General features: G+C 43.9%; 2 protein-coding genes across 2 annotated transcripts in view; both read right to left on the reverse strand.

Moving 5' to 3' along the window:
• The window catches only part of LOC125452357 (potassium channel subfamily K member 16-like), a 34,248-nt gene extending 20,958 nt beyond the window's left edge, over window positions 1-13,290 (reverse strand). Inside the window, exon 1 of the mRNA XM_048530632.2 lies at window positions 13,078-13,290. Coding sequence (XP_048386589.1) covers window positions 13,078-13,290 — 213 coding nt within the window. The remainder of the gene's footprint in view (window positions 1-13,077) is intronic.
• A 263-nt stretch (window positions 13,291-13,553) lies between these two features.
• Window positions 13,554-27,064, reverse strand: part of kif6 (kinesin family member 6) — a 522,710-nt gene continuing 509,199 nt past the window's right edge. Inside the window, exon 22 of the mRNA XM_048531738.2 lies at window positions 13,554-17,355. Within this exon, the coding sequence (XP_048387695.2) occupies window positions 17,339-17,355 (17 nt within the window). The 3' untranslated portion in view covers window positions 13,554-17,338. The remainder of the gene's footprint in view (window positions 17,356-27,064) is intronic.

Here is a 27,064-nt window from a genome sequence, read left to right on the forward strand (position 1 = left end):
GTGGGTGGAGAGGACGAACTGGGCTGGTTTTGGGATGCGGTGGGGGAAGGGGAGATTTTGAAGCTGGTGAAGCCCAATGGTATCAATGTGGACTTCACCAGTTTCAAAATCTCCCCTTCCCCCACCGTATCCCAAAACCAGCCCAGTTCGTCCCCTCCCCCCACTGCATCACACAACCAGCCCAGCTCTTCCCCTCCACCCACTGCATCCCAAAACCAGTCCAGCCAGTCTCTGCCTCCCTAACCTGTTCTTCCTCTCACTCATCCCTTCCTCCCACCCCAAGCCGCACCTCCATTTCCTACCTACTAACCTCATCCCACCTTCTTGACCTGTCCGTCTTCCCTGGACTGACCTATCCCCTCCCCACCTATACTCTCCTCCCTACCTATCTTCTTTTCTCTCCATCTTCGGTCCGCCTCCCCCCCCTCCCTATTTATTCCAGTTTGCTCTCCCCATCCCCCTCCCTGATGAAGGGTCTAGGCCCGGAACGTCAGCTTTTGTGCTCCTGAGGTGCTGCTTGGCCTGCTGTGTTCATCCGGCTCCACACTTTGTTATCTTGATAAAAAGGTGTAGTGGCTTATAGATAAACCATGAGGTGTAACGATTAAAGAATATGACATTATGAAGGGGTGGGAGATAAAAGATTGATAAGTTCCCAGCAGTCTGGAAATAAACTAACCATTCAGTACAATTGATTTATCCTTTAATGCTCCTGCTTTAGATCCTCTGCAAAAAGTGCAGAAGGCACCGACCCTGTCAAATCTTGCATCTTTGAGACTCTTGACGTATCCGGGAGCATCTCACTGGCAGTTTGGAGTGAGATTAACACATAAAAATGAGGGCCAAAATGACTTTAATGACTGGGCAGTTCTGGGAATATGCAAGATTCCACCAGGTATTCCTTGCATTGGGAATTTGAGGATTGTGCCCAGTAAGTAAGGCAACTGTGAAGTTGAGATTCCTGTATCAAATTCATTCCTTTCTGTAACATTGTGAATTCAGTACTAGTTCTCCTCAAGGTAACTAGATTGAAAGAAGATGTGAGATTGCTCTGTATTTTGAAACAAAGTTCCTTCTAATTTCAGGCTAAATCCTTTCTTCATACCTTCTGTGAAACCTCATTTAACTCTTTGCCATGGTATAATTATTAATTCAGATAAATAAGAAGTTAATACCCTTTTCTGATGAAGGGTCTAGGCCTGAAACATCAGTATTTGTGCTCCTAAGATGCTGCTTGGCCAGCTGTGTTCATCCAGCTCTACACCTTGTTATCTCAGTTAATACATCGAGCTCACTTTCCTTTTTCACCTTTGATCTTAGTGGAGAGCCTCTCTTTGCTGCTCCATTTTAGCTTGTCTTTAAAATTAAGATACTGTCCATATCCCCTGCTGGTTTGATTCCAGTTTCTTGGCGTTAGTTTTTGTATTAGCCTGGACTGTTCCATCTCCACAGTCTCTCTCCCTGTGAGCATGTATCCTTCTTTGGGGTTCACTTAGAGACGTGGAGCCACAGGAAACAACTTGTCCATGTCAAAGATAACAAGCAGTGGAGCAGGATGGACACAGCAGGCCAAGCAGCATCAGAGGAGCAGGAAAGCTGACATTTCAGGTCTGGACCCTTCTTCAGAAATGGGGGAGGGGAAAGGGATTCTAAAGACAGAGAGGGGGAGGCAGATGGAAGATAGATAAAGGAGAAGATAGGTGAAGAGGAGACGGACAGGTCAAGGAGGCGGGGATGGAGCCAGTAACGGTGAGTGTAGGTGGGGAGTTAGGTTGGGGGTTGGTCAGTCAAGGGAAAATGGACAGGTCAAGGAGACAGGGGTGAGGCTGGTAGGTAGGAGGTGGGGGTGGGTTTGAGGTGGGCAGAGGGGATAGGTGGGAGAAAGGACAAACAGATCAGGGAGCCAGGGACGAGCTGTGTTGGTTTTGCGATACGGTTGGGGGAGGGAAGATTTTGAAGCTTGTGAAGCCCACTTCGATGCCATTGGGCTGCAGTGTTTTCAAGCGAAATAGGAGGTGCTGTTCCTGGAACCTTCATGCTGCATCATTGTGGTACTGGAGGAGGACCAGGATGGATATGTCATCCAAGGAGTGGAAGGGGGAGTTGAAGTGGTTCGCGACTGGGAGGTGTTGTTATTTGTTGCGAACCGAGCGTGGGTGTTCTGCAAAGCCGTCCCCAAGCCTCCACTTGGTTTCCCTGATGAAGATGAGGCCACAACGGGAACAGCGGACACAGTATACCACATTGGCAGATGTGCAGGTGAATATCTGCTTGATGTGGAAGGTCTCCTTGGGGCCTAGGATCGGGGCGAGGGAGGAGGTGTAGGAGCAGGTATCGCACTTCCTGCGGTTGCAGGGAAAAGTGCCGGGTGGGCCGGAGGGGATTGTGGAGCAGACAAGGGAGTCAAGGAGAAAGCAGACCCTCTGGAAAGCAGATAAGGGTGGGGATGGAAAAATGTCTTTGGTGGTGAGTTTGGATTGCAGATGGCGGAAGTGTCGGAGAATGATGCATTGGATCTGGAGGTTGGTGGGGTGGTACATGAGGACGATGGGGATTCTGTCTTTGTTGTTATTGTGGGTTGGCGGTGTGAGGGATGAGTTACCGGAAGCGCGAAAGAGAGGTATCGGAGATGGTCCAGGTGAACTTAAGATTGGTGTGGGAGGTGTTCATATATTTGATGAACTGTTCAAATTCCTCATGGGAGCAGGACGCGATATGGTCAGCAATGTAACGGAGGACGAGGTGGGGTTTAGGGCCAGTGTAGCTATGGAAAAGGGATTGTTCCACGTATCCGACAAAGAGGCAGTCATAGCTTGGGCCCATGTGGGTACCCATGGCCACCCCCACCCCATGCAGGTACCCATGGCCACCACCACCCCATGCGGGTACCCATGGCCACCCCCACCCTATGTGGGTACCCACGGCCACCCCCTAGCCATGCGGGTATCCATGGCCACCCCCACTTCCTACAGGCAAAGGAGGTCCAAATGTCTTTTAAATGTTGTAACTTCCTCTGGCAGTTATTCCACATATGAACCACCCTCTGTGTGAAAAAAGTTGACGAACGAACTGGTCCCTTTTAAATCTTTCCCCTCTCACCTTAAAAATATGCCCCCTGGTTTTGAACACCTCAGCCCTGGGGGAAAGACATTTGCTATTCACCTTACCCATGCCCCTCATGATTTTATAAACTTCTATAAGGCGCTGAGATTGGTTGGCTTGCCGAGCTGGTTCATTATTCCGCAGACGTTTCGTTTACCTGCTGGGTAACATCATCAGTGTAGCTTCCTTCACCTTAAAAAAGATGGTCTGAAATATTCACGTTGTCTACTCAATAACTGGATTATTGTTAAATTCTGGAAACTGCCAATACCACAAATTATCCATCATATTGAACATCCATCTTCCGCAATGATTGACCCTGTGGTTTCAGTGATATTGGTCCACTTCACCTCTCCTGTTCAACACCTTTGTGAATTGTCTCTCATTACTTTAAACATCTAGAACATTGACTAGAACATAACTTATCAGTGTAAGATGTTGCATCAAAACTATATCCAAACATGTTTTGTTTCATTTGAATTGCCTTCTTTCTGATTAAACAGCAATTAGCATTTATACAGCAGCTACACCATAATCAAAAATGTCCCATCGGAGACAAAATTCAACATTGAACCTAGGAATGGGAAATTGGTACAAATGAATAAAACCTTGGTCAATGAGATGGGTTTTAAGGAGTGTTGGCTTGAAGGAAGAAAGGCAGAGATGTTAAGGCATGGAATTCCAGAACCTCGGGTGGAGACAACTTGAAAAGATAGCTGCCAATAGAGAAGCAATGAGCGCTGAGGATTCACAGGAGGCCAGAATCAGAACAGCATAGAGATCGCAGAGGATTGTTTGGGTGGATGAGTTATAGATATGGGGACAGGCAAAATCTTGGATGGGTTCGAACAGAAGAGAATGAAAGCCTGGCTAAACCAGGTTGCCTCTGAGCTAGACATTTTTGGCTTCTTGTCCCACTCCAGGGATTTAAGTACTTAGTGGCATATTGAAGGGCTGCTGCATTGTTGGAGGTGCAATATTGCAAATGATATATTCTACTTATCTTTGCTCATTTATGTAACAGATCCCAGGACATGATTCAAGGGAGTGCAGGTTGGCTGGCCAGCAATTCAATGCTCTCATTCAGTATCTACAATGGGTAATCAAGCAAATATTGTTGTTTGGGTCTTTCTTTAATTTGCTGCTCCCTACATTAAAATAGTGTTATATAAGAAAATCTGTGTTGACTGCATTGCACTTTGTGACTGCCTGAGACTGAGAAGTCTCTATATAAATGCAAAAGATTTACAAGGGTGTTGCCAGGATTGGAGGGTTTGAACTCAAGGGAAAAGCTGAATAGGCTGGGGCCATTTTCCCTGGAGCATCGGAGACGGAGGGGTGATCTTATAAAGGTTAATAAAATCTTGAGGGGCATGAATAGGGTAACGACCGAAGCCTTTTCTAAAACTGAAGAGTATAGGTTTAAGGTGAGAGGGGAAAGATTTAAAGAGAATGTAAGAGGCAACCTTTTCATGCAGTGGGTAGTGCGTGTATGGGATGAGCTGCCAGAGGAAGTGGTGGAAGCTGGTACAATTACAACATTTAAAAGGCATCTGGATGGGTGTATGAATAGGTTGCATTTTGGGGGATATGGGCCAGATACTGGCAAATGGGATTAGATTAATTTAGGATATCTGGTCAGCACGGACGAGTTGGACCGAAGGGTCAGTTTCTATGCTGTACAGGTCTCTGACTCTTAAGTCTTTCTTCTTTCTGGTGTAGTTGTTGGTTCATCCGAGAACTTCCCCTAAGCACAGTCTGATACCTATTACTATGTTTGACTTTCATTTTAATAATTACCTTGACTTACATGATTTTTATCCATTGGCTTATCAACAATGCTTCTTTATATTCAGCACAACTTCAGTGTTTGCAGTTTTTTTTTAGTGTAATGGCTGCAACAATATGTTTCAAGCTCCTCCTTTACCGTTACTGAAACACCCCAAAAACCTTCAAATCTAAAAAAGATGTGGTAAAATAGTCTTTCCTCCAATGGGGCAGGGTACCTGTGGTGTTCTGTACAGTAAGTGGAAAAAGCGACCTTCACGTCTTTTTCACTTTTCCAATGAACGTAAGCTTAACTGGTAAGGCCAGCATTTATTGCCCATGTCTAATTACTTTTGAGATGACGGTGATAATATGTAGTGGTGTCACGTACGTTTGGGCCATTAGTTTGGCCAAGGTATTCCTAACATAGGGCCACACGTTGGGATTGGAAGGTGGAGCACTGGGGGCGGGGGGCCTGAGAAGCTCACAGTTGGTCATCTGGTCACCGACACTGGGTACCTTTCGTATTAACTTTCTTTGGCTTCATTTAACAGAAAATAGCCATTGTATTGCTGTCCCATTAGAGAAAGACAGCTGGTGGTGAGTTTAACCTGTGGGTTTCACATCAGAGACAAGGGGTGAGACCAAAAAGGCAGGACCTTCATGGTAATCTAGCTGGTGCAGCAATTGAACTGCGCGATTGGTGTCACATACTACACTGCAAACTATCCAAACTAATCACCTCTAACTATCATTCAAGACGGTTGCTTGTTGTCCAGGTAATCTCCAATTCACGAGCTGTGTTGCTGTAGGGAAAGCACACTGTGCCTTTGACCATCACAATTAATCTTCCTCGCTGCAGCAGAATTTCACACTGACGGTGCTCATCGACCACTTGCATGAACATTTGCTGATGGATAATTCTCATCTCACTCAAGTGACACTTTCTGTTTCCTCCTAAGCCCAAACTCATGGTCCACAGTAAAACAAACAGAGCTGTAGAAATGGGCCTGCAAAGTACTTTCCACCACAATGAACAGGGGAGCCTTTGAAGTGTTCAACATTAATGTTACCTCATGCAAAAAAAATTCTGCTGACACAGTCACACACTGTCTGCCTCACAGCCTCGCTGTTTAGAAAGCAATTTGACGTTATGTACAATAGGGTTGTTTAAGTAAACCACTGATATTGTTTGCTTAAAGAGATAATCTCAGTTGGATATTTCAGTGAGCAGATGAAATAGGAAAAATACTCCAAAGTGGATTTGGCCATCTGCTGGTTTCAGCTTATCAATAATAATTCACTTAAGAGGATCTTCACAGCTCAGGAGAGATGTGCACTATCTGGATTGGTGACTGAACCCAGTTTTAATCCATAGCCTCACTTGGAACTGCAATTAGTCACATCAACCCTTGATTAGGAAGGGTACAATAATGAGGGAGGTGTGTCTTTTGCATTACTTTCTCCATCACCTCTGACCTCCTTGCACCCTGTAACCATCACTTCTACCCTGACCATCAGTCCCAAAGCCTCTGTTGCCATTGCATGCACGAATGAGGACACTGAGTAAGGGAAAGCTTGGGCTTTTCAATATCCTCCTGCCCCATGTCCTCCTCCCCAACTCTCAGTTGTCGAATAGGGAAACAGTTTCACTGCCCGCCACCCTTGGCTCGGAGCCAGAAGAGAAAAGAAGAAAGCTAATTAAAGAATCACATAAAAGTAAAACACTGCAGATGCTGGACATCTGAAATAAAAAAAAATTGTTGGAGAAACAGCATCTATGGAAACAGAGACTGAGTTAATGTTTGGAGTGCAGTATGACTTCTTCAGAACTGGTAATTAAGGAATCATGCCTTGTTGTTAATACCACACAACTTTGATGAGGTTTGGCAAATTTGGCCAAGGATTCAACAAGGCCAGGTAATGTTGAACTGCCAAAAGCATGGTCGATCTTATCAACCAGACTTCCAAAAGCTAATCATATGTTACCTTGTCTTGCTCGGCCTACTGGGGGGGGGGGGGAGAAAAAAAGCTTAGCAGAGATAGATTTAAAGATCAAACTGTGTTTTAATGTACCAAAAAATGGAGGTGGTGACAATAATGCCGACCATGATGACTCAGTTGAATGAAACTCAAAAAATCAGACAGGAACACAGGGAATAGGAGGAGAGGTGTTCAGCTCTTTCAGCACTTCAATGAGATCACAGTTGGTGTGTGGTCTAACTCCATATGCCGGCAAATTTGGTGAAATTTCGCTGAATACCTTTCTCACTGTCAAGACAAATGGTCTCAATTAAGTCCTCCCTGCTTAGATGGTGTGGTCACATCCTTACCATCAGGTGGTGTGAAGCCTGTTTGCATGAATTTACATCTCATTAATTACACACTCAATTTATCACAAAATTATTACGGTCCAGAAGGAGGCCATTCGATCCACTGTGGCTGCGCCGGTTCTATTGCCAGGAGCCAATTTCCTGCTTTTTCCCTTGTACCCATGCACTCCATTTCTATCCGTAAAACAATCCGATGCCCTCTTAAATGACTCCAGTCGAACCTGCCTGCACTACGTTTCCAGGCAATGCATTCCATACCCTAGCTACTTGCCGTGTGAAAAAGCTTTCCTGCATATTACCTTTGCTTCATTAGCCCATCACTTGAAATCGATGCCCATCTCATTCTTTTTCTTTTACGAGTGAAAACGGCTTCTCCCTCTCTACTGCACACCTTCCAAATACACCTGTCTCAATCAAGAAACTTGATGCTTATTTCTCTTATTGGACCCTCTGCCATGAGTCCTGGTGGGTTCACACCTGGGCCAGGAATAGTCCTTTACTTTTGATGAATTCACAGCTACTACAGGAGGTGCATCCATGGTTCATGAGCACGCTCCAGTCAGTTACATAAGAACATAAAAACTAGGAGCAGGAGTAAGCCATCTGGCCCCTCAAGCCTGCCCCATCATTTAATAAGATCATGGGTGATCTTCAGACTCAGCTGCCCTTACCTGCCCACTCACCATAACCCTAACTTCCAGTACTGTTCAAAAATTTATCTAGCCTTGCCTTAAAAACATTCAGTGAGGTAGCTTCGACCGCTTCACTGGGCAGGGAATTTCACAGATTCACAACCCTTCGGGTGAAGAAGTTCCTCCTGGCCTCAGTCTTACATCTGCTTCCCTTTATTTTGAGGCGATCCCCTCTAGTCCTAGTCACAGAGTCAGTCTTGCCCAATCAGTCTGGGATAGGAACTGGCCACGTGGTGCAGTGCATTTCACATAATCTAGGAGCACTTCACGGTTCCGTCAATGGTACGACCGAGAATGAGGACAGCACAATTCCAGATATTGGCCTTGTGTGGTTGCACAGGAACTTCACGCAGAGGGGGAAGCAGTGGGACAAAATCCACCAAGGAAGCAGAGCATTGTGGCAAGGAATCCTGCCTACAGATTTCATGCAGCTCAGCTCAAGGGCAACCAGGATGGGCAATAAATGATGGCCCAGCCAGTGATGCCCATATCCCATGAGTGAATATTTAAAAAGCTCTCTGCAAATGACTGAGGTCTAAACCTCAGTCTAGGGATGGGGTTGAAGAAGTTGAGATTGAAGAAGATTTCACATCTGGGCAAGGATGTGCACTCCTAAGGACTCAGTGACTCTCCCATCCAGGTAACCCTTAAGGTAACACCTTCCTGTTAATTGTCTTGTGAGAGAGTTGATTTAAGGAGCAACTGGAGATCACATTTCACAGTCCTCTCCTCAGAACCGCATCCAGGATGTCAATGACACAATGTTTGTTAGTGGCCGCCTCTAAATATCATTGCCCCTTGACAGGGAAAGTCAAGCAATTAGAATATTAGGATTTTCATCCATTACTAGCTTAAGATAGACATGGGCAATCGATTGTATGCACATTATTGAGTAACCAATGGTGTTTGTGAACAGGAAAGGATTCCACCCTATCAATACTGAACTTATTTCATAGAAGCCTTAGAATCTCTACAGTGCACAAAGAGGCTATTAAGCCCATCGAGTCTGTACTGACCATCCGAATAGCATCCCGTCTAGACTCAGCCATCTGCCCTATCCTCGTAACCTCACATTTCCCACAGCTAATTCACCTAGCGGGCATTTCTCTGGACACAATTTTTAATGTGGCCAATCTACCTAAATTGCACATCTTTGGACTGTGGAAGGAAACCAGAGCACCAGCAGGAACGCATGCAGATTCAGGCACAGCATGCAAACTCCATATGTACAGTTACCCGACAGCTGGATTGAACATAGGTCCCTGGCACTGTGAAGGCAGCAGTGCTAACCACTGAGCCACCACGCTGCCCCATGGTGACCAATTGTGACCATAACAGCTGCATTTTGTGTTAGTTATCCAGGGAGCTGCCATGTTTTGGGCACAACAGATGGTGCCATGCTTGCTGCAAGGCCCTTGGCCCAGGGAAGGATGATTGTGGGCAACAAGCGATCACCCTGCTCATGACAGCTCAATGAAATTCTCAAAAATACCACAATGAGACAATGCTGCCTACCTTCCAGCCGAGGCCACGGTGGAACAGAACCTAAGGCCTTCCAGGAGAATGGATTCCAACGCCTGGGCCGGTCAGGCAGTACCATGCACGACTGCCCAGACATGGAGTCTCACATTCTCAACGTGGGCTCGACCCTTCACAATCTGAGTTGATAAACAGCGAAAGTGTTGGGTAATGAGGGGTTGTAAGAATGACAAGAATCAACAGCAGCAGAATCAAAAAGAAGCTGAAGGTAATAATGCAAGAGGTCTTGAGACCAGAGAGAAGCTTATAGTCATTAACTTCCAGGGCGACTGAGCTGCATGGAGACTTTCTATTTGCTGGTTTTAGCTCCACTTGAGCTGATTCTAGATAGCCCTGTGCTTGGTCTATCACACACTTCCGCTGCTTTGTGGTGCGGTTCTTGTGCATGACTCTATTTGATAGAAAGTTCGGTTCTTCTTTCAAATCCAGTCGCGAATATCCTCATCTCTGTGAAAGCTAATGTGTTTGCACAAAATGTGTGCTCGAGCAGCATTAGCAGCTGTGATGCAATGAATGCTTCCACCAACCTCACCAACCTCACACCCCTGGACAGCCGCACTAAAATACTCCATCAGTCACAGCTTTTCCCTCAGAAAGACTATCAAGCTGTCACTTATCCTGAGAATGCTACCTTCTAAGCATCTCTCCAATCTGCCAATGCTTCAGAGCATGAAGTAATGAGGGAAACTGCGAGTATGAGCTACCCACTGACCATCTCACGGTGTTGCAACCTGCCTTTCAGAAGTCCAGATAAGGGACAGAGGTGGCCCTCCTGAAACGTGTGGATGTATCCCATCACAAATTGCATCAACACTGCCATAAGTTATGTGTATGTGTGTGCGCGCATGTGTGTGTGGATATTTGTGTGTGTGTGTTTAGGTGTGTGTGTGTGGGCGTGTGTGTGAATGTGTCTGTGTGTGTGTGTTTGTGTTTGTGGGTGTGGGAATGTGTGCATGTATGTGTGGGTGTGTGAATGTGTGTGTGCGTGTTTGAATGTGTCTGTGTGTGAGTGTGTGTGTGTGTATGAGGGGCGAATGATTTAGACATCCTGGACCCTGCCACTTGCCCCTACCCCTTAGCTCAAACCTTAGTCTCCCCCCGAGTTGACCTGTAGCACCTTGGCTGGAAATCTCATCTTAAAGGTGCTTTGTTCCTGATGGATAAGGCAATCTACACTCACCCAGTTTGTCGTTTATGAGAGACTCCCCAATTATCAGTGATTGTAACCCGGCACATCCTTTTGTTTGTCAAAGATGACCCAGATTGTTCATATTATTGCAGGAGGGCCAGCTTAACCATATCAAACTACAGCAGATATTATAGCAGTGGAAATGATTATATATTGACAAAAGTGCTGTCGTTACACAAGGCTTAAATGCCTGTGTCGCGGACGTGCCTTCTGAATATTGTTTTTGGAATGTTTCATTCCTCCTCTCCTCCCACCAGGCCCAGCTTCTGCTGGAGTGAACCTCCTGTGTGGTGTGTCCTGGTGAGTTGGGTGATTGTCCCGTTTATCCAGAGGGCCCAGGCCTCCTGTGGGTCTCCTTCTGAGCTGCAGGCTTAACTCCTCAGCTTCAACTAGTGCAGGCATTGGGGTCACAGGCAGGGGGAGGCAGAGGGTCAAGGCACCTCCAGGATAACCTGAGAAGAAGCTGCTGGGAGGTGTCTGTCTGCCGCCTAGTGGGTGTCTGTCTCGTCACCACCCAGTCTCATTGAGTGGAAAGGGCATCTGAAATGAAGGCGCGATTCCTCATTAAGCCTCTCTCCTTGTTGTTGATGCTGAGTTGGTGGATGAAGAGCAGGCACTCTGGCAACCACCGAATGGTCTGTTGGTCCTGGATCTCTAAGGCAGCCACCAGCCTCTCCATGGAGACAACCAAAGTAAGAAAACATGGAAGGACAGTTCCATCTTCTGTCCCAGATGTCTGAGGGCCTCTGGTACATCTTCCTGATGTTCCTCTCCCTTTCTCTGCAGCTTGAATAGCTTGGATTGGTAGGGGCATAGGGCTGAGCAGGATTCAGGCAGCCCTGTTGAGTTTCTGAGACCTGGGGGGGGGGGGGGGGGGGTAGTTTACTTCCTTTAGCTGCGGACCTGTGACAGTAATGAGGTTACCAGACTGTGCCCCCAAGTCTATTCTATTGACTGTACCCACTGAGGGAGTCTCAGCAACTCTGAGGATGCAGATGAACACCTTAATGGTGCACCCTCTGAAGGTTTGCACTCTTCCTCCTCTGGTGCAGTTGGGGATGGGTTCAGGCATTGGCTGTACCTGGATGCTGATCCCTTGGTGCCTCGACTGCCTTCATAAGCGATAAAGTTGTTGAGAAGCTCATGCAAAGCAAGGTTTTGGAGTGGTCCTGACCTTCTCTGGCAGGTTCCACAGATTCTTTCCTTGAAAGGGGTCAGGACACTAATACTCGATGTCCCCTGGCTGGCCTTCATCCAATATCCTGGTTATAGGCCACTCTTTCTTGTAGTGAGATAAAGAGAAGGCTTAAGGGTCACCTGACCCACAATGTTAACTCTGATTTTCTTTTTCTTCACAGATGCTGCCAGACCTGCTCAGCTTTTCCAGCAACTTGTTTTTGTTCCTGATTTACAACATCCGCAGTTCTTTTGAATTTGATCTTACATGGGTTATGGATGGGTTAGGGGCAGCCTGTGATCATGCAAAACCAAGCAGAGTGGTGTGATGTCCCCAAGGAACGAATGCGTAGCAAGTAGACTGGGCAGGAAGGATTTGTAGTTTGAGAGAAAGATCCCTTGTGGGGTCATGATACACATGATACTTAAGCTTGCAGTCCATTCATGAGAAATCATGTGCAATGGCACAGTTAAAGGTGAGGGTGGCCCTTTGAGCGTGAGGCATCATTGACCTGGCTGCGATCTCTAACCATGGCTCTAATGCGATGGTCTCTTTATCCGGTCAGCCAGAATGAAGATTCTCTCAGTGACCTCACCCTGTAGGGCAGTTTCCCTTCACCTTGGAGTCCATTCCACCTGCTTAGGAGCAGTGTGCTCAGTTTCTGTGTGACCACCAGAGACTGAGTGAACGCTCCTTGATTGCAGTATGTGACAGGGGGTCTAGTATTGCTTTTAAATATGGCATGGGAACTTTCAACCCCGGAAAATCTCGTCAGTGAAAAAAGAACCTCTGGTTCATGTGCCACACGATTTGATTAGTAACTCACTCTACAGCTCAGTCACTTAGGTTAATAGCCATATGATTCACCCTGGAGAATGACGGATGATGACACCATCCGACAGACTCATTGCCTTATTCTAACTTCAGATGGGGAAATTTCATCCTCATTACTGTCAGCAGGCATAAGCCTTGGGAACATGCTTGGTATTTTCACCATTGCATCGACACTACCAGTCGCACTTTTAAAAAATGACAAACACTTTTGAAACTACCATTTAACATGACAAGCATATCACTTTGGAAAATTTAACTCTTAGATCAATCTTGCCAATTAGCTACAGCTCGTCTGGGTCCAGTGAATCTGACCCAAATGAATGCATTTGTATGTTGCTTTGCTACCCACAGGCTTGTGCCTTAAGTTATTCTTAAAATTAACAAGTAACATCCCCGCTCGCTTCCTGCCCCACTTCCAGCTCCTCTCAGTACTTTTCTACCTACCTGGACAAAGCGTTCCAGAGCTGGTCCATCCAGGCAACTGTAGTTTGTGAGAAATTTGAGCTTTTTCATTTGGAAGTTACTCCGGGTATGAGTCTCTGCCTGCTTTTCCAACATTTGGAATACTGCAGCTCCCAGGAACAAGTAAACAAAATATCCCACCAACAGAATCACTGTCCAGCTTACTCTGACGCTGTGCACAGTAAAAAATGACATGGCTATGGCTCTGTGTTAAAACCCACTAATGATCAAACCATCCCCCCATGATTCAGACAGACTGAGCTGTGAAGATGCTTATTGTTACCGATGTGGTTTCTTCAGGAATGAACGCACTTTCTCTGAGCATATTCTGCACTGGTTGACCGTATTCAACAGCCCATTTCCTTTTTTCACACACCATTACACTCCACGAGCCTCAGTCAGGTGTTTACTACTTAAAACAACATGAAATCAGGAAATAAGTTTATTGCAAGCAGGTGATCAATAGGAGCGTCATATTCAAGATATTGTATTATCTAATACAAATATTATATCCAGTAACTGCTTTTGCCAGGTTGCTAATAAAAATTGAAAGATACATGAGATTTTTATTTTAAAACTCAAAATAATAGCAGATAGCTATGTGCTTCTTGTATTCTTCATTCTGGTGAAATTTGCATCAATGCATGTGGTCTTGGAAGCTGAAAACAATGCCATGCTATAGATTTAGTTTTAAACAGTAAAACAGAAGTTTATTACACAAAAGAAATAGACATAAAATTACCCAAGACAAGCTGACTAAAATATAACCAAGTCTGATGAATCTTCAAAACACACAGCAAAACAAAATTCCATTTACTCCCTGACAACATCACTTTAGTGTTCATCAAATTCCAGAGAAACTGTCTGCACAATCTGTAGATTTGACATAGCTACTTCTTCTCCGTCCATAACCTACAATGTGTCAAGTCTTTTTCCCTGAATGGATCTCTGAGACGCTTTGAATCAGCTTTGAATAAGTTGCAGGTTTCTAACCAAACATTCACGGTCTGAAGTTTCATTAGTTTAAGCTTTTTCACTGATGTACCTTATGCTCTTAACTGCACTGAACAATATTTTTGAGAAGGGACTATATTTAATTCTGTCAGATCTCCCTCAAATCACACGCAAAAACCTTTGAACTACATTAATAAGACTTGCTCATCCTTAATTCTGCTCTCGCTTAGGTCTTCATGTTTTCTCTTCCCTGTCATGAACCCCCACAAGATAAAAAAAAACCACTAACATTCAAGCAAGTTTTGCAGTCATCTATTCTCTAGTCATCTACACATACTGGTTTAAAGATCATGGCTCTGGAAAGACTGACCTAATTAATTTTCAAACCATTTCACAAAAATAGATCAAAACACACATGCCACTAGTATGAAATCCAACTCCAAAAAAGTTATATTTGTATCACAGAACTCTCATCATATTTGGTGAAAATATCTCCCACTGTTATCTACTACAGAACACAGGTTTTGTCCAGGACATGAAAAACTAACTGGTTAGCTGAGTGTGTTAGGGTGGATGCTCTAGCCAGAGATGCCAGTGAACCGCAAGAGGCTTGATTAAAAGCAGAGAAGAAACATAATAGTGCCAATAGCCCCACTAAGATTATGATCAAAATGGAAAGACGGCAGCTCTGTGAATAAACTGAACTCTGTTCACCATTTTAGGGAAGAACTAGTAGGAGCAGGCACAGTTCCATAGGTGATAGAAGAGAATAGCAAGCCTTGAATTATTTTTGTGAGATCTAAGGTACAAATGTGCAGGTCTCAGTTGCATTCTGGCCTTCACTTGCTGTCCTGGGCCAGCACACCCGTCTTAAATTGTGACCTTAGTGATCCATCTGCAAGTGGCAACTCGAATCATTCCTCCTGAACAGAATTTAGCAAGTTCTGTTGCAAGGGTTGTTTGGTACCATGCAGTTTGCACACAATATAAATGAAGTTAAGAGTCTCCAAATCAAGGGGACTTCAACACTAGAAAGGATCTGTACTACCTCAGCTTTACACTGAAGTATCAGCTTATACTTTGTGCTCATTCCTTGGTGAGGATAAAGCCCGAAGTCTTCATACTCAAGTATATGATTACTGTAAGTACGTAAAAGACATTTATTCTCTGTTTCAAAGAACAGTCAAAACTCCTAAAGGTTAGCTACAATATTAGGTATTCAATAAAATTGCTGTTCTTTTCTTTACTTCTCTTCTTTTGGTGGAAGCATATCAACATAAACAGTGACAGCAACTGACACTGGACTAGTGGACAAGATAGATCAAGTTTAAAAGATGCGAGAAACAAAGATTTGATGAGGCTTCTAGGAAGTGTAATTAGTATAATATATCAAGATTAGATTTTTATAATCTAAAGTTTGCAAAAAAAAGCAAAGATCATGGAAGTTGAGGAATTTAATAACTCAGCGTCAATCTTGATGTCAAAACTCTAAAGTTTATAGCAAGAGAATAGGGTATACTCGAAGCTGTGTTAAAAGCATGACGAGTTCAAGAATGGACTTGATTGAGGGATTGCGATGGATCTAAGAGAATCACAGGCTGGAGGTGTGGGACGTCATCAGATGCCATGTTTTGCCAGTAACATGGGGTTGTCAGGAGTGGATGTCAGAGACAACAGCCACCCTCCAATCTTGGCAAACTTGAGCTTTCCAGTCGACTTATAGCGGCTGAGGGGAAGTGAAAAATGAGAGGGCCTTACAAAGCCAGCACCAGCAGCATAGGGAAAGAAGCATTTCTATCAGTGGTGGGTATTGTAGGGAGAAAAATCAGTGTGAGCTAAAATGTAATTTGCTGAAGAATCAATCTGGGTAACGTGTGACAAACACTGAGAATCAAAAATCTCAATTTAGTCGACCATGATGCTTCAGCTTGAACTAATTATTTTGCCAGTTTCCTTAACACTGTTATATTATGAAGTATGGTTCTTCTGGCCTTAGTTGTAGCTTGTATCTCATCCATTATTAAGCTGTGTGCTTTCAATATTTAAGCAGGGTTTGGACAGTTATCATATTTGGCCCCAATTCTATTAATATCAAAAATATGCACAGTCCCACATGTGTAGGTACCCTGCCATACAGAGATAACTTGACTAAGAATAAACCACCATGTGTGGTTCAAACTTGGTCTATACTACTCATCTGAGAGCCAGTGAGCTTAAAGAGTCCACAAGAGCTGCCACTTCACATGTTTCTTACATACTTCTGGGAGTATGGGTGACTGGCATCGTTTTTAACTAGTCATCCTGGTTTCCCTGAGAGCATTAAGGCACAGCAGTAGGGTGAGAACCTCAAGTCTCATGTAGGCCAGACGGAAGGAGTTGTAGGATGCCTGTCTTGAAGGGTAATAGTGAACCAGTTATCTTAGTACCAAACTGAAAATTTCATGCAACAGCCCACAATATATTGCATTTGCCGAATTCATAGAATTTCAGAGACTGTTCAGCACCGAAACAGAACACTTCTCCACACAGACTGACGTTGCTTTTTATGTCCAATGTGACTCTCTTATCTGCCTGCAACATCTCACTTTATCTCCATATCCTTACTCCTCTCTCATCTACTTATCTGAGATCTCCTTTTCAATGCATCTGTCCAGTCAACTAAACTATTCCAATATGGTAGTGATTTCTACATTCTAAACATTCAGTGGACAAATATATTTCCACTGAACTTGGATTTATGAATGAGCACCTTATTCTTATGGCTCCTTTACTCAATTTCAACACAGGCTACGGTGGGATATTCAATGATTATCATTGAGTAGCCGCTGCAGTACTAAAACCAAATGAGCCACTGTATCAAGCACCATTTCCACTGTTGGTAGCATCAGTGCTCACTATCTGCAAAACGGCACAGATAAGGAAAAAGATGACAAAATTAAGGACCAAAGATCCACAGACAGGATACAATCAAGTCTGGAAAGGCACTTGGATTTCCAAAGTCTCTAAGTTGCGGGAGGAAGCATACACAACGGAGATTTATGTTGATAGTCAGTCCTATTGTAGGTCTTTGTGCCTCTTTGACTATTAACATTGTGTGATGTGATGGTGCACTGTATATTATAAATCATAAGTAAACGTTTTCCAGTAAATAATCACAGCCCATTCCTTTTTCAAATGCATTCAATAACAGCTCAAATTTTCCATGCTCTTTCCTGATTCTGAAGTGTGAATGCAACATTCTGGAGCCTTCCAGTACTGTTGAACACATAATCTCCAACTCCTGAGGGAATTACTTATTTCCCAGACCTGCAAAATAAAATGATTTTGTTAGGGTCAGCATTTGCTCAAGATCACTGTTGAACTCCTTTCACATTTGTGGATGAATTAATTCCTCAATCTGCTACTTTTAAATCCCTCTCCAATTTTAAAGTTATTAAAATGTGCTCCCCAAATCCTATATCATTTGCCCCTCAAAGAAGGCAGGCAAGTGATTTTACCTTGGGCAGGGGAACTAATCTATAACTGATCAAGTGAAGGCACGGGGGAGAATTATGAATTTACCTGATAGCTGGGGCTGGTTTTGCCTGTTTACAATCACGTTGACATGTTGTTGGCTGACCAAATAAAATGGTAGTGATGGCCTTCACAGTGACCTGCTATCTTCATTCACAACACTGCTGGTTTTCACAAAGACAGTGGAGGGTGAGAAAGTGAAATCATCTGGATCATTAATTGAGCCCACTTATGTAATTAGGGAGCTTGTTAAGAGCTCACCCTCTAACATCTTGAGATTTTAGAACTGAAGAATCGCACAACTCGAAATGTTAAATCTGCTTTCTCCACACAGATGTTGAGTTTCTAAGCAGTCCTATTTTTTGTTTGTTTCAGATCTCCAGCATCCACTGTTATTTGTTTTAAACTAATACTAGTATTTGAGTTTAAAAAATAAGGCCTCCAATGGGCCACTGTATCAAGCACCATTTCCACTGTTGGTAGCATCAGTGCTCACTATCTGCAAAATGGCACAGATGAGGAAAAAGATGACAAAATTAAGGACCAAAGATCCACAGAATAGGATACAATCAAGTCTGGAAAGGCACTTGGATTTCCAAAGTCTCTAAGTTGCAGGAGGAACTTGTTACAAATAAATAATTTCATAGCATAGATGATGTGGATTTTGTTAAAATGGAGCTCTCCCCTTCAGAACCTACACTGTCTGTTTCCCTGTGGCTCAATTTTTTTTGGAGGGAAGTGTTCTAAGTGGAAACTGTGTTCAGTCTTTTTTGGAAGAGTTTGTCACAAAGCCAAGTGAGATTTCTTGCCATATCTTACCAAATGTGTTTCATTGACTTTTACCTCTTCCATTTGATGTCTGACTCTAAACCCATCTTCACACACATTGTTCCTGGAACAACTCACCCCTCAAAGAATCACCTGCACCCGAGCCATCTACAGGAGCCCGCTGTGCACCCAGACGAGCGCTGTTAGCCTGAAACTGCCTTGCATGGCTCCTGGTATTTTCCTCTGACATGGAAGACAGGAGGAAATTGGCACAAGCAGGGACCTAAAGGTCCTGTTGGATAAGATGGTGCAGGACTTCCACTTCTCCCAGGATCAGAATACAGGCCATGACACCAGACCATGCAAACTTGGTCTGAGGTTACAACCTTGATCATTGTATTCTGAGTAGCATTGAGACTGCAATTTAGGAAGAGGATCCACTGTCCTCCATTCTGCTAGGGGAAAGCAGTGGGGCATGGGTTTCTGGCACAAAGTCTGTCCCTGCTGCTCAGAAGGGAAGGGGGAAGAGGAGCAGAGCATTAGTCATTGGGGACTCCATAGTTAGGTGGACAGATAGGAGGTTCTGTGGGGACGAGAGAGACTCACGGTTGGTGTGGTGCCAGGGTGCGTGATGTCTCTGATCGTGTTTTTGGGATCCTTAAGGGGGAGGGGGAGCAGCCCCAAGTCGTGGTCCACATTGGCACCAACGACATAGGTAGGAAGAGAGATGGAGATTTAAAGTAGAAATTCAGGGAGCTAGGATGGAAGCTGAGAGCTAGGACGAACAGAGTTGTTGTCTCTGGTTTGTTGCCCGTGCCACGTGCTAGTGAGGCAAGGAATAGGGAGAGAGAGGAGTTGAACATGTGGCTACAGGGATGGTGCAGGAGGGAAGGCTTGGATTCTTGGATAATTGGGGCTCTTTCTGGGATAGGTGGGAGCTCTACAAGCAAGATGGTCTTCACCTGAACCAGAGGGGTACCGATATCCTGGGGGGGAAATTTGTTAAGGCTATTCGGGTGAGTTTAAACGAATTCACCAGGGGGTGGGCACCAAATTTGTAGTTCGACTATAGAAAAGGTTGAGAGTAGGGTGGTCCGAAATAAAGTTTCAGGGAAGCAAGATGGCACCGGCAAGCAAGAAGTTGGTTTGAAGTGTGTCTACTTCAATGCCAGAAGTGTCTGGAATAAGGTGGGTGAACTTGCAGCATGGGTAGGTACCTGGGACTTCGATATTGTGGCCATTTTGGAGACATGGATAGAGCAGGGACAGGAATGGTTGGTGCAGGTTCCGGGGTTTAGATGTTTCAGTAAGAACAGAGAAGATGGTAAAAGGGTGGGAGGTGTGGCATTGTTGGTCAAGGACAGTATTACAGTTGCAGAAAGGATGTTTGGGGACTCGTCAACTGAGGTAGTATGGGCTGAGGTTAGAAACAGGAAAGGAGAGGTCATCCTGTTGGGAGTTTTCTATAGGCCTCCGAATAGTTCCAGAGATGTAGAGGAAAGGATAGCAAAGATGATTCTCATAGGAGTGAGAGAGACAGAGTAGTTGTCATGGGGGACTTCAACTTTCCAAATATTGACTGGGAACACTATAGTTCGAGAACGATAGATGGGTCAGTTTTTGTCCAGTGTGTGCAGGAGGGCTTCCTGACACAGTATGCAGATAGGCCAACAAGGGGCAGAGCCACATTAGATTTGGTACTGGGTAATGAGCCAGGCCAGGTGTTAGATTTGGAAGTAGGTGAGCACTTTGGTGATAGCAATCACAATTCTGTTATGTTTACTTTAGTGATGGAAAGGGAGAGGTGTACACCACTGGGCAAGAGTTATAGCTGGGGGAAAGGCAATTACGATGAGATAAGGCAAGATTTAGGGAGCGTAGGATGGGGAAGGAAACTGCAGGGGATGGGCACATTAGAAATGTGGAGCTTATTCAAGGAAAAGCTCCTGTGTGTCCTAGATAAGTATGTACCTGTCAGGCAGGGAGGAAGCTGTAGAGTGCGGGAAACGTGGTTTACGAAGGAGGTGGAATCTCTGGTCAAGAGGAAGAAGAAGGCTTATGTTAGGATGAGATGTGAAGGCTCAGTTAGGGCACTTGAGGGCTACGAGGTAGCCAGGAAAGACCTAAAGGGAGAGCTCAGAAGAACCAGGAGGAGACATGAGAAGTTGTTGGCGGATAGGATCAGGGTAAACCCTAAGGCTTTCTATAGGTATCTAAGGAATAAAAGAATGACGAAAGTAAGATTAAGGCCAATCAAGGATAGTTGTGGGAAGTTGTGTGTGGAGTCAGATGAGATAGGGGAAGCGCTAAATGAATATTTTTCAACAGAATTCACTCTAGAAAACGACGATGTTGTTGAGGAGAATACTGAGATACAGGCTACTAGACTAGGTGGGATTGAGGTTCACAAGGAAGAGGTATTAGAAATCCTTCAGAGGGTGAAGATAGATAAGTCCCCTGGGCCGGATGGGATTTATCCTCGGATCCTCTGGGAAGCCAGGGAGGAGGTTGCCGAGCCTTTGGCATTGATCTTTAACTCGTCATTGTCTACAGGAATAGTGCCAGATGACTGGAGGATAGCAAATGTGTTCCCCTGTTCAAGAAGGGGAGTAGAGACAACCCTGGTAATTATAGACCAGTGAGCCTTACTTCAGTTGTTGGTAAAGTGTTGGAAAAGGTTATGAGGGATAGGATTTATAAACATCTAGAAAGAATAAATTGATTAGGGATAGTCAGCATGGTTTTGTGAAGGGAAGGTTGTGCCTCACAAACCTTAGTGAATTCTTTGAGAAGGTGACCAAACAGGTAGATGAGAGTAAACCGGTTGAAGTGGTGTATATGGATTTCAGCAAGGCGTTCGATAAGGTTCCCCACAGTAGGCTATTGTACAAAATGTGGAGAAATGGAATTGTGGGAGACATAGCAGTTTGGATCGGAAATTGGCTTGCTGAAAGAAGACAGAGGGTGATAGTTGATGGGAAATGTTCACCCTGGAGACCAGTTACTAGTGGTGTACTGCAAGGGTCGGTGTTGGGTCCACTGCTATTTGTCATTTTTATAAATGACCTGGATGAGGTTGTAGAAGGATGGGTTAGTAAATTTGCAGATGACACTAAGGTCGGTGCAGTAGTGGATAGTGACAAAGGATGCTGTAGGTTGCAGAGAGGCATATTTAAGCTGCAGAGCTGGGCTGAGAGGTGGCAAATGGAGTTTAATGCAGACAAGTGTGAGGTGATGTACTTTGGTAGGATTAACCAGAAGGCAAAGTACTGGGCTAATGGTAAGATTCTTAGTAGTGTAGATAAGCAGAGAGATCTCGGTGCCCATGTACACAGATGCTTGGAAGTTGCCACCCAGGTTGACAGGGCTGTTAAGAAGGCATACAGTGGTTTAGCTTTTATTAGTAGAGGGATCAAGTTCAGAACCAAGAGGTTATGGTGAAGCTGTATAAAACTCTGATGCGGCCGCACTTGGAGTATTGTGTACAGTTCTGGTCACTGCATTATTAGAAGGATGTGGAAGCTTTGGAAAGGGTGCAGAGGAGATTTACTTGGATGTTGCCTGGTATGGAGGGAAGGTCTTACAAGGAAAGGCTGAGGGACTTGAGGCTGTTTTCATTAGAGAGAAGAAGGTTGAGAGGTGACTTAATTGAAACATATAAAATAATCAGAGAGTTAGATAGGGTGGATAGGGAGAGCCTTTTTCCTACGATGGTGACAAGCACAAGCGGGCATAGCTTTAAATTGAGGGGTGAAAGATATAGGACAGATGTCAGAGGTAGTTTCTTTACTCAGAGAGTAGTAAGGGAATGGAACGCTTTGCCTGCAACTGTAGTAGATTTGCCAACTTTAGGTACATTTAAGTCGTCATTGGATAAACATATGGACGTACATGGAATAGTGTAGTTTAGATGGGCTTGAGATCGGTATGACAGGTCGGCACAACATCGAGGGCCGAAGGGCCTGTACTGTGCTGTAATGTTCTATGTTCTAAATGCTAACATATTTCCTCTAAAACTTCATAATCATTCTGCCCCTTCTACTGTACTCACCTCCAACCAAGACTCATGTACCACCAATCCTACTATTGCCTGCAACATCTTCCCGTTTGGACTCATTTCCCCAATCCGTGACAGAACTAACCCTGCGTGTCCTTACTGCCTACATCTTGCCCAGGCCCCTTCCTATCCTGGAAGTTCACTTTACCCCTTAATTCTTGCCTCTCTCATTCCAGGAAGAAAAGAACACGTAACATGGTCAAAAGGGTCAAGGCAGGTAGTGGGCTGTCCTAAATTCAGCTCCTCATTTCTAACTGGAGACCTTCTTGACTCTGAGCACCCTGAGTGTCTAACTGACTGTGTCCAAGGTTATGCACTGTATCGGAGGTTGTTCTTGACTTACTGCTCTGAGACCCCCTGAGCAAAGGCTGTCTCCATTGAATTGACAGAGCACTGCTGACAATAATGACAAGCTTCTTGGCCTCTTGTCTGTGTTAAATCACAGTATGCGCCTGGCATATGTGGGTGAAGGAACAATGAGCAAAAAGGCATGGCAAGGCATTTCATGGCAGATATGTGGTGGGCATCCTGGTAGGTTCAAAGCAAGCATAGTAAGCAAAGTGTCCACAGAAACAACTTGTCCACTCCATGAGGTGGGTGGCTATCTCTGACAGTAATGCATCCTTGCAGCAGCATGACAATGGCAGCTTCTAGTGAAGCACTGAAGCATAGAAGTGTACTGTAATAGGATTGGAGATGTACCATGATGGTTCTTACAGGCTAGCACATGTCAGATGCAATATTGGTGGATGTGGGTTGCATGTCCTTGGTGTCCAACATGGATTTCCTTTGGGGCCAGAGGCAAGCTGAATTCACCAGGTAACCACTCTGACTTTTATCTCAAGGATTCCTGACGTCTAGCTTGTTTAGTACATTTGGTTAGTTGCGCAGCTGTATTTTAATGAGGCAAGTTGCAGCATTAGTAAGGTGTTTACCAAACTATGATTTCCATTAACTGGCAACTCACCATTGCCTAGAAAGAAACTTGCTTCATTGCTCAGCAAATGCATCAAAGATATACGAGATGCTCCCAGTGTTGAGATTGGACGCACTTCTCATCTGATTCTGTCACAAAAACCCCTATAAGATTCCATTCTACATATTTCTACAGGTGATCTGTCTAATATTACGTGTTTTTTAATGCTACATTTTGTTTTGGACATTTAACAAATTTTTGCACAACAGTTATTTCAGAAACAGAAAAAGATGGAAATTTTTTCTTAATGAAATTCAATGGCCTAAAACTCTTCAGAGATCTGGCTTTGAGACTTGTAACTGAAACTGTTAATACATTCTCATAAAACTGTAATGTATCATTTCAACCAAGTGAATGGGCCTCAAGCTGTGTGTTAATGTAAAACAGGGGATTGTAAGGCAACTCTATTGAAGTCAATGGAAACAAAAGCTGTGAAATGTAAAATAGGATGCAGACTCATTGTTATTTTTAGTACTATTGTACAAAGTTGAGTTTTACCTGTGAATTTGCTTTAACATTCCTGTGAAAATGGGTGGGTTATCTATTCAGGCAGTCTAAGTTAATATAACTAAGGAATTAATGTATTTTGTTTTCAATCAATTTACCTGTGCATAGTACATAGAAGAGCTTTGCTAAACTAAATGCAATCTACTCAGCTATCAAAAATTGGTCTCTTACGCCACATCAAAATATAAGCAGTAGCAAAAGAGCATTTTTATTCCAGCAATAAATGTAATTAATTTAAAAGCCTCCATTTGAAAAGACTCAGAAAATGTTGGTAATGTAAAATATCAAGGACAATACAGTACAAGAAGAAGCTGCACAATTTGCAGTGAAGTTTGCACTGAATTAAACATTTGTAATTTTCCTGTCTTACATAACACAGCTGTTATCCAATGTAAACATTGGTTTGAAGTGATTGTTTCTGGCAATACTGCTTAATATGCACTTTCTGCAACATTATTACACACCCTGCATCTCCTTCTACACCTTAATACCCTGGTTTCTTAGAACTACTTTCTCCAGACTATAAAACGTTTCTGCTCTGAAAAGTGTTACAACCCCAGCTGTGTAAGATACAGAATGATGGTTGTACAACCTATTTAACTGTCTGCATTACACTGAAAAGCCCAGCTGAGCAATTGTTGCAAACAAGATTAACCAATTACCCTGTGGTTGAGAGAATAAGTAAAGAATGAAACAGTTAAATGGTGACATTCAAAGTCTCTGTTGCTAAGGGCAGACAAGTCAGACTGTGGTACAGCCGACAGCAGACTAGGACCTGTCATTTTGCTCCTTCATACTCATGAATCACGGAAAATGTATGCAAAAGCTTCTGTCAGGATTTCCAACCATTGTCTACAGTCGTGGAAGTGAGGGTTTTATTTGTCTAGAAGCTCTGTGGCTGCATGCACTTGGCTTGTTTGTCTCTGCTCCATTCTGCATCATTTGGCTAGTTGACAAGTTCAACCAACCACTAATTATTTCTTTAAAAACAGCAGCAGGCATGACAATTTCAGAGCATGTCTACCTTCCATATTATAGGGACTGGGTCTGGGGCGGCAGTGAAGACTGTGCGCTTGTCACAGTATCGTTCCTGCTAAAAAGACAACTAGTGAGGGAGGGAGGGCTGCAAAATCCAGCCTCACGGATCAGTTGAAGCAGTAGGCTGCAATTCATATCAATCCTCAGGTACTACACACTCCTGGAAGTAGATTTTTTTCCCCAGTTAACTAAATGCTTGAGACATGCGAACACACATACAATGAATAAAAGTCTCAAAATCAAGCTACTGAGAACCTACATGGGAGTTTCTGTTTGCTGGATTCAGAGTGCACATGGTAAAGAATCCTCCTTTAATTAGTTAAATGATTCTTTAATGTTCCGGTCAATTAAGTATGGGGTCCAAGAGTGAGTTCATTTCAAAAATACAGTAATCATTACAGTTCTGCAATAAGCTCATCTGCTTAAGATTTCTTGAAAGAGGTGCTCAGACTTGGCTTTTATAGGTATTTTCCTTCCTATAGTCCTGACTAGTTTTCACAGCAAGACTTTCATTGATGATGTAACTTCTAATTAATGTGAAACAAAACAGATATCGCTGAAGAACCTCAGCATGTCTGCAACATCATTGGAGAGAAAGCATGGTAAATGTTTTGGGTCCAGTGCACTGCTTTCTCTCTAAAGATGCTGTCAGATCTGCTGAAGTTCTTCAGCAATTTCTGTTTCTGTTTCAGATTTCCAGCATTCACAGTTCTTTGTTTCTTTTTTCAGTTTTTCTCTTTAATGTGACTACTCAAAACATCCACTAAAGTGTGACTTGCCTTCCTATCAAAAAACAGGCACTCACAATGACTATCTTGATAATTTGATCATTAACCTGATGCCTCCTATCTGGCAATAAAAGTGGATAGGGTACCTGGGCATCACAGATGGACAATGTGACAGATATTAGTTGTAAGAAATCTCCTTTGTTCCAGTCATCCTCCAATATCAACTGAAATGTGATTAACTTTCATGGAACAGAGTTGATTGATTAATCAACAGCGCTATGAATTATAGGATGATAAAAGCAGGAGCAAGGGTGGGCCTTATGTTTCCAAGAACCATTCAATATGAGCATGCCTCAACTTAGCTTTCTGCTGCTTTCCATATCCCTTGATTTTCTAATGTCTGAGAATTTGTCCATCTCACCTTTGAATATAGGCAATGGAGTATCTGCAACCTTCTGGATTAGAGATTTCCAAAGATTCACAACCACTTCAGTGGCAGAAGTGCCCACTTGCTCAGTCCTAAATGTTTGTTATATTGACGCTATGGCCTCCTTAATCCACATTCCCTAGTCAAGGGAAACAATCTCTCTGTCTGCCCTATCACAATGTTTAAGGACTTTGTAGGCTTCAATGAGATTACCCCAAATTCTTTTCTAATTCCAGACAATATCGATCCAAATTACTCAGCCACTAATCATAACACAACTGTCTCGTTCCAAGAGTGAATCTTTTCTATCTCTTCTTCAACGCAGCAAATCTTTCATTAGATATGAAGATGAAAGTTGTGCCAATACTCACGTTATGGTGTTACGCAAAGTCTCCTAAGTTTGTGGCAGGATGCCCTAACTCTTACTGCAAGCTTTTGGTCAAGATGATGACAGAGTCGGATGCTCCTCGCTCTTTCTGTTTATTTCTCATTTCTTTCTCTTTTTACCCTTTTTTTCCTCTATTTTCCCCCTTTTTGGTGATTTCCCCCTCTTGGTGTTCACCTCCCACCCTCCCCACGTGGTGGGTCCCGGTCTGGTCTTTCGGCGGCACATGGCAGCTCTCAACCTGGTCTCTCAGCAGACTGTGCCTGGTCCTGGTCTGGTCTCTCGGTGGCTGTCAGCCTGGTCTCTTGGCAGTATGTTGACTGGTCTCTCAGCAGCTCATGGTGGTGTCTCAGCTTGGCGTGCCAGTGGATCCTGCCCTTGCATGTCCCTGAGGCACTGGGGGAGATCGGAGAGGCGGCAGCTTTATAACAGCAGCAACAGTATCTGAAGAGCAGTGGTGTGCAGCGGTGGTGTAAGAACAAACAGCTGTGGTCTCCTGGGCAGCATGATAAGCAGAGAACTCAAAGACTGTTGAACCTTTAACTTATTCCTTTATTTTCCTAGTTTAAACAACGAAAGGCTTTAATGTTAACTATTACCATATTTCTTTATTTTT

This window comes from Stegostoma tigrinum, chromosome 4 (genome assembly GCF_030684315.1).
Source record: "Stegostoma tigrinum isolate sSteTig4 chromosome 4, sSteTig4.hap1, whole genome shotgun sequence".
Lineage (NCBI taxonomy): Eukaryota > Metazoa > Chordata > Chondrichthyes > Orectolobiformes > Stegostomatidae > Stegostoma > Stegostoma tigrinum.